The sequence below is a fragment of the Populus euphratica genome, unplaced genomic scaffold (genome assembly GCF_000495115.2).
Source record: "Populus euphratica unplaced genomic scaffold, PopEup_1.0 scaffold46.1, whole genome shotgun sequence".
Classification (NCBI taxonomy): Eukaryota; Viridiplantae; Streptophyta; class Magnoliopsida; order Malpighiales; family Salicaceae; genus Populus; species Populus euphratica.
In genome coordinates, this window is record NW_011499852.1 from 78,976 (window position 1) to 87,302 (window position 8,327).

The 8,327-nt window shown below is 33.7% G+C and overlaps 1 protein-coding gene across 4 annotated transcripts; it reads left to right on the plus strand.

The window, feature by feature from the left end:
* The first annotated feature begins 2,265 nt into the window (after window positions 1-2,265).
* Window positions 2,266-6,800, plus strand: SIGF (RNApolymerase sigma-subunit F). 4 transcript variants are annotated; one of them, XM_011020427.1, is made up of 10 exons: window positions 2,266-2,360; window positions 2,480-2,572; window positions 3,010-3,161; window positions 3,450-3,616; window positions 3,725-3,919; window positions 3,992-4,247; window positions 4,367-4,597; window positions 5,138-5,278; window positions 5,623-5,823; window positions 6,253-6,800. In XM_011020427.1, the coding sequence occupies exons 2-10, from the start codon at window positions 2,491-2,493 to the stop codon at window positions 6,538-6,540; spliced, it is 1,713 nt and encodes a 570-aa protein (XP_011018729.1). In that variant the 5' UTR covers window positions 2,266-2,360; window positions 2,480-2,490; the 3' UTR covers window positions 6,541-6,800. The 4 variants fall into 4 exon arrangements, with proteins under 4 accessions (XP_011018729.1, XP_011018730.1, XP_011018731.1 ...); XM_011020428.1 differs by having other exon boundaries at window positions 2,487-2,572; XM_011020429.1 differs by lacking the exon at window positions 2,266-2,360 and having other exon boundaries at window positions 2,367-2,572; window positions 3,450-3,488; window positions 3,528-3,616.
* The last annotated feature ends 1,527 nt before the right edge of the window (window positions 6,801-8,327 follow it).

Sequence of the window (8,327 nt, forward strand, 5' to 3'; positions counted from 1 at the left end):
TAATTAGAGCACTGAAATTATGGATGAACCATCTTTAAAAAGATGCTAGCCTATGAAAACTCTATACAAAATGAATAACTTTTGGAGTAGGCCACTATATAATTGCTATCACTATGGATTGATCAGCTTGGACGCTATTAACAAAAACAACAAAACTCATATAAATGATTTGTTGGTGAGGAACTTATATTTCTTGTGATTAACATGTAACTGCTACTACCTCAATATGTTACAAACAACTTAAAGATGTTCCAAATGAGATTCTGAATATGAATTATAATTGAGGATATTATTAAAGTAGACTATTATAAACTTGTATGGAATAGTCTTAAGACTTGATGCATAAATCTAATGAAAGTCCTAAGAGTATTGGATAGCTCAAATGATATTGCAAATCACTTAATCAACCTATATTGTGTCTTCAAAGTTGTTTTCCACCCATCCCTTTTTTTTATTCTAATTTGATGGTACCTATTTTAAAGTTAATGTTTGAGAACATCTTAGAACTAGCTAGTTGATACAATACATCATCAAATTATGATACGGGGTGCCTGTACTTCATGGTGATCTATTGATGGATCTTCCATCCATATATATATATATATGTATGTATACGTACATGTTATGAACCATCTTTTTTTGAAATTAAGAGATCTGAAATTGTGCAAGGACTCTTCTAAATATACCAATTAACCTTACCACTTACTACTACAATTTTTCAAACTCCTCGGGGCTAAACATATATGCTAACTTGTTTGGCAAGCTAGAACTTACAATCATATTGATGTGGTAATGGATGTCTATTATTAGGGGGTAACCCTTGAAGAAATTCTTCTAGTATCATCTTTGTAAATTTTATTAGAACCTCCTGGATTGTTGTAGGGGGGCTGTCTTCAACCTTTTTCTTTATAGTATTATTATCAAACATTAAAGCATAACCACTTATTCTCTATCTCTTTCATGAACTGTGATAAGAATAATAATTTTTTTTTAATAATTGAATTAGATTTAATAACTACCCTTTTCTTCCAGGATGTTAACACCACACATGTTCTTCTTTTTTTTTTTTTTTTAATGTGGAGGATTTTACCTTGTTTATCATACACAACAATTATATCATATTATTAAGATCTACCTAATAATGTATGACGTGCATCCACTAATACCACATTATACTAAACATTATCATAATATTTTGTTTTATAAAAAATAACACAAAACATTATTTATTTATAATTGTCTTAGTTTTTCTAATTAGTTAATTCATCTTATAAATTTTTTTTATGGTTGTTTAAATTTTAAGTTGTAGTTTCTTTATAACTTTTACTGACATTATATTTTCGCAGTTATCACTGTAAATTATTAAATAGCATACCTTGTTTTGAATGATACATATGAAATGGAAGATGTTAGAAACCTTTAATAGGTCAAAACCCAGCAATAACTAGATGAACTGTATAATTAAACCACCAACGATCCAACCCATGGCTGTCTTTTACCGATTGATCTATAAAATTTTCTATCCCTGCCATGACTCAAATATTGCACTTTATGTTTATAGGCTATTATTCCTTGGCCCATACGATGCTAAATAATTGAAGGAGACTATATTATTTATAGTGAGAACAACTTCTTTTTACATTTATTTGGCGTAGGATAAAGTTTTTCTACTTCTTTTTGGCAACATAATATCTCAGGTTACTAGCAGCAAAGAATATCATCTCTTTGCTGCTATCAATATGTTAGGATTTAATGCATCAATTTCACCATAATTTTTTTTTTTCATACGTTCTCATAATCATATATTTTGTAAATGGTTTAGGAATAATAAAACAAAAATTTAAAAATATAAATATTGATATAAAGGATTTACAACTATTGAAATCAGTAATTCAATATATATAATATAAATGTTCCAGCGTTGAGCTAAGAACATTGAGGATTTAATTTCATGTTCCTACTATGCCAAAGTTTTAGTCTCAATTGACTTTTTACACAAATTAAGAAAATTTCATGATTATTTGTTCTTAAATTACTTTATACTATTATATTTCATTTGAATATAAACAAGAAAGAGAATATATATATATATATATATAAAATCTCGACACGATGTCTAACCCTCCGGTTTAATGATCAGGATGGTTTCGAAAACCTTGAAAATACCTTTCCTTGGAGTTTCAGCCCATAAAGAAGAAGAAAATCAATGTCCAGACTCATCAAATTGGGCTATAACAGGCCACGATACTACAACGTGGGCAAAACTACTGCCTTAAACGACAACATGTGATAGCTGTCTAGTTCTGTAACGAAACGACAGCGGAAGTGCAAGCGGCACGACAACCTGATCCCATTTTGAGGTGAGAAATTAGTCACTCAAAGCAGCACTCCCACTGGCTTTCTCTGCTTCTTTCTTTATCCAAGAAACCATTCCTTACCATCTTGTTCAGTGGAGTATATGATTTTAAGTTGCTGTCAGGATTCAGTCGAATGGAGGCTGGCAGGACTTTGCTTTCTTCATCTCCATCTTTTCCTACAAGAACCCACCTCAAGAATTCTCTCTGTTCTTCAGGTAACCTCTGAATTACTGCAACTTCGCAGCTTTGTTAAAGTCTATTCCTGTTCTCTAGTTCTCTCTCTTCGGTTGCTAAAGAATATTAATTTTCATGACATTGTAAAATTTATTTATTTATATTTATTTTCTACATTTTGTTAAGCAACTGATAGGACGGACCTTCCTTTCTATAATAACTTAAATATTATACATATCATGAAACTTTTGTTACTTTAGGATCATAGAGAAGCCCGTCATAGGCTCTCGTGGGTGCAAGTCAACATCAGTGGGATTGTTACCCAGGCTATTGTTGTTTTCCTTTGAATTAACTTGCATGTTGAGTGAGGTTTCATTGTATATCTACTGGACATTATGCTTGTTTTCCTCGGGGTATTAGAAATTAGTTCATGGGCTTATGAGAATATTACCTCCTGTTTACGCTCTTAATTTTGCAGTTCTGATACTTCGGGAACAAGCAACTCCTGCTGTTACTGCTATTCCAACCACTTCTACAGCTCAACATTTTCCTACTTCAGTTCTTTTACAAGAGCAGCGTGACGAGTTTAGGCCTCTACAGAACATATTCAAGGAAGATAGACCTTCTCAGGTTAGTTTTTCATTGTGCAATGCACCAAACTAAAATATTGAGGAGATTCACATATAGGAAGACACTTTTGTTTTAACATTTGATTCTTTACCTTGTTGCTTGAGCTGGTTGTGTAATTGCTTGCTTTGAAGAATTTGCAGAGTTTCAAATGTTAAGTGTCCTTGTTTGTGTAATTTAAAAAGAAAAAGGCCTCGCCATGCTTGCTTATAGTCTCATGTAATCTCTTTGTCCATATCAACTCCTAATTTGTGCGTTCTAAATTATCTGTCTGCCTCCGTTTCATTCAAGGCAACATTGGATAGGAGGAAGACAGAGATTGGGACATCAGGCCATGAAGGGAAGGACTCTGATGAGATTGGGACATCCGGCCATGAAGGGAAGGACTCTGATGAGTTAGACCAGATGGTAGAAAACTTTGAGTACCAGTTGCATCATTGGCCTACTTATTGGAATCTGTAAGATGAATAAATCTTCATTTCCTGTTCTACTTGCATCAACTTCTTATGATTGCCACTTATTGTCCTGGATGGAATCCTTACATGGTGCTCCATTTTCTGTTAAAGATTGCCACCTTCACAAAAAGGGCAAAATCCATCCATGTCCTTCACCACGCAGTCTGTTACAAGAAGTACTGACAAGCTAATTGATGTGGAACCCACTGATGTTATTAATCTCGCTAAGAGAGCTTTGTCAGCCTCAAAACATGCAGCTTTTCTTGCTGATAACTCCACCGATCTTGATAATCTGGCTTCCACTAGGTTTGTTTCCCATTAATTTAATTCTAACTTATAAACTCTTTTGTTTCGGAACTGATACATAAAGCTCTCCAGTTCATCAAGTTTTTCGCTTGAGGAGGTGAGAATTGTAAGGTCAAGACGGCATTTAGCGAGGCAGTCTCTAAATCGAAGGGTGCCGAAAACAAAAGATATGATTTTCGAGACCTATGATTCTAAAAGTGCTGATGTACAGAAAAGGCTAAGCCAAGGATTTGATCCAAATGATCCCCTTAGATTGTTCCTGTGGGGTCCTGAAACAAAGCAACTTTTGACTGCTAAAGAGGAGTTTGAACTGATTGCTCAAATACAGGTGTATTTCCCAATCATATCTAATTTGAAATGGATTTCTTCTTGAATGTCCTTAAAAAGAGAAGATGCTTATTTATGGACAACCTTTTCTTTTTCCCTTTAAAATGAAAAATGAAACAGGATTTAATGAATTTGGAGGGGGTGAAGAATAGGCTTGAATCTCAGTTTGGCCGTGAACCAACCTTGGTTGAATGGGCTCAAGCTGTTGGTCTTAGTTGTTCTGTTTTAAAGTTACAACTTCACTCTGGTAACCGCAGCCGGGAGAAGCTGATCAATGCAAACTTACGGATGGTGGTTCACATAGCTAAACGTTATCAAAACCGTGGTCTTGGCCTTCAGGATTTACTGCAGGTTAGCTGAAACTTGTATTGCCTTCTGGGGTCCCCCCGTTTTTTTTTTTACCTGTATCAATGTGTAGATAAAACACGTAAATCTTGGTTTCTGTTTCTGGATGGGATAATTAAAATGTGGTTCTTGCATTTTTGTTGAATACTATTCTGAGTGCGGGGAGGGTATATGCAAATATTAGTTGTTTGGTCTGATGGAAATAGTAAAGAATTTTTTGCCCAAAAAAATTCTTTGATGCACATGGTAGCTACGCTAGAAATTGTTATATTAGATCATCCATTCATGTGCGTGCTGGAATATCATACACAGCAAATAATTCTCCTCAACTTTTTCTATATAACTGGAGTGTTGTGCATGTCTTTACACTCATCCTGGTGGTATCATTATATTCCTTGTTGATTATACCGTTTCTTTGTGGAACTAAAGAAAGGGAATAGCTGGACAAACATGTCTGAGTTTGTTTTTTGAACTCAAGACTGAATGAGCATGAATTGTGATTCTCAAACTAGGCTTCTTTCTGTTTCTTTCCTAAAACTGCTATAGGAGGGAACCGTGGGTCTTATGAAGAGCATTGAGAAATTCAAACCGCAAGCTGGTTGCCGATTTGCCACTTATGCTTACTGGTGGATAAGACAAACTATTACAAAGGCTATATTTCAACATTCCAGGACAATTCGTTTACCGGTAATGACAATTTTCTCGCATAATTTCTGTTTCATCAAGAATTACTTGTCCATGTTTTTCTCCATTTTCTTTTTATCTCTCACCATCTCTGGTGAGTTCACAAATGACAATAATTTCAGCAATAAAATAATTGTTGACGAGGATGAGAATCAATTTTACCTTTTTTGTCTCAATAAATTCTTGTTATTTTTTTGGCATGTAAAGTATGGCGTTTTCTCACTAATATTCTAACAATGGCTGGACTTTTACTGTCTGAATTCCTGATAATTTATAACTTTAAAATGTATTTAAAAGCATGATGAGCTTTAATGCTCGTCTGAGAACTAATAACATTTTCTTTGTAGGAGAATGTCTATGGCCTCTTAGGAAAGGTGATGGAAGCAAAGAGGTCATATATTCAGGAAGGAAATCATCAACCAACCACAGAAGAAATAGCAAGACGTGTTGGAATAGCTATTGACAAATTGGAAAAGTTGCTATGTTTTACGAGAACACCACTTTCGATGCAACAGACTGTGTGGTCTGACCAAAATACTACTTTTCAAGTAAATGCTTCTTTGTTCTCTCATGTTTCATTTAATATCCACATTCTTGAGCTTCAAATAGAAAATTCCAGAGGGAAAGAAACTTAATGTAAGTATTTAGAACACTTAACATGCTATTTATTGTGCTCTTTGAAATCCCCATCAAGGCCTTAACTGCTCTGTACGTTTCGAGTGTCTGTAGCATACATTACTATTATGAGCTGCTCTATAAATAGTCCTATCCGAGTAATTCAAAGATCAATACAACTTCCGTCAAAAAAATAAAAAAAAATGAGCACTGGAAGAGTTTGTTTACAAAAGATGATTTCAAATTTGGCAAATGGCTTCCTCTGTTAAATGCTTACTTGGCATGGGTCCTATATCCAAACAAGTTTTCCGAAAATTGATTGAGAGTTTGTAGAAATCATGCATTTCCTGTTTATATTGCAGGAGATAACTGCTGACACAGAAATCGAGATACCAGATGTGAGTGTGGCAAAGCAACTGATGAGAAAACATATTCGTGGGCTCCTAAATATTCTCAGCTTAAAAGAGAGACGGATAATCAGGTTAAGGTTTGGCATTGAGGATGGAAAACAGAAATCACTTTCTGAGATTGGCAATGTGTTTGGGTTGTCTAAAGAGAGGGTACGGCAATTGGAGAGCCGTGCACTGTACAAGCTTAAGCAGTGTGTTGGCAGCCATGGCCTCGATGCTTATGCAGATTTACTTAGATGAAAGTCATTAAGGCACGCCATTTAAATGGATGTCATGTCGGCGTGAAATGGTTTTCCAGAGCTATAAGTTTAGACTTCCAGTTTTCGGTAGGTGGAGATCATGCATTTTTATGGGCACAGTTCAAGTTTTTGATGCTTCAATGTTCTAATATTGCTGTACAGAAAAGAATAATCCTTGTTCTTTAAATCACCCGTATCTCTGTCCATAGTGGTCAATAATTGCTTCATAATACTTTGGAAGTGGTGAATGATTGCTCGTTATGTGTGCTTGTGCTTCCATAGGTACCTAGAGGTAAGAACTAAGAGCACTCATCTTTTACCACTTATTTCGACCGATTAATCTGAAAGTAATTAAAAGAAAAAAAGAAAACAAAATCTTACACTGGCATACAATACCATACAGGATTGACAGGAGGCTGAAATGAACTTTTAATGCTTCCATTTCCTACCACTCCGGCCCATCAGCGAGTAGAATTCAAGATGGTTGAATAAAAAAATTTAGATTTTAGTGTAATTATATTTATTATTTAGTTTTTTTATTATTAAGTATAATTTTCAATTTAATTTTTGGATTAATATAAAGTTTTACCAGGAATTTCTAAATTTATTTTTTATATTAAGTTAAAATTTCAAATAAATCAGAATTGAAAAGGTCTTGTAATACAGATTAGCAAATGCAATAAAATTTCTTGGTAGGTGATTATTTTTCTCCCCTGATAATGCAAGGATATTTAATAATTATTTTTGAGAGCTTTTCTAATTCTACAAGGATCTTTAATGAGTAGTATTGTTACTCAATTTTGAATTAAAAAAAAAACAAGGAAAGAAAAGAAAAAAAAGAAAAAGAAAAAGAAAATCCAAAATACAAGAGGATATACATGAAGAAAGCCTAGAAAATTTTTCAAGTTGGCGGTGAAGGATCAAAATAACAGGTGGAAAAGTTAGAGGATCATAATGTACAAGATTAACAAAATGGACAATCCAATTTTGATTGATAAAGGGTTTCATTGGTGAAAATATTTTTATTTGGGGTAAAGAAATATAAATTTTGGTAGGTAAAAACTCAACGACAATTTTGAAAAGCTTAATTAATCTTATTGAGGACTTGATTGCAAGAAATATTAGTTTTCAGAGTTAATTTGGATGTTAGTTAGAATAAATTAAAGTCTAGGACTTCGTTGGTTTTTTAGGAGGTTTAATTAAATGAATCAGGCAATTAATTGTAATAATATTGAAGTTTGATGAGTAATTAAGGACTTGATTAACGAAACCCAAAATCAAGAACCAAAATAAAAAATTGTGTGTGATTGTAGGGGCTAAAATTGATCAAATCAAGGGTTAAATTGAAGAAAATTAAACGTTTGACGATTAATAAAGAGTTCAAGTGCACAAATCAAAAACCAAGGACCAAGATGGAAATAATGCTGAACTTTAAGGCTGATGATTGAATATGACAGGGATGCAATAGCATGAAATTAAGAGTTTATGAGGAAATTACTGGTGCAATTGAAAGAACAAGGACTAAAATAAAACTTGTCACATCCCAACTTAAAAACTCTAATTTTTAGGGTTTAACCTAGACGACACGTCGTTCGACCACTATTTAGCTTCTTTTTGGTAGTTTTGACTCATTGAGTAGACACTTTTAGACAAATAAATATGGTGTTTCTGATCACTTCTAGGGTTGTAATCACCACTATTCATATAAGAAACACACCCTTATCTAGGGTTGTAATCACCACTATTCATATGAGAAACACACCCTTTATAGAGATCAACTACTCTTAT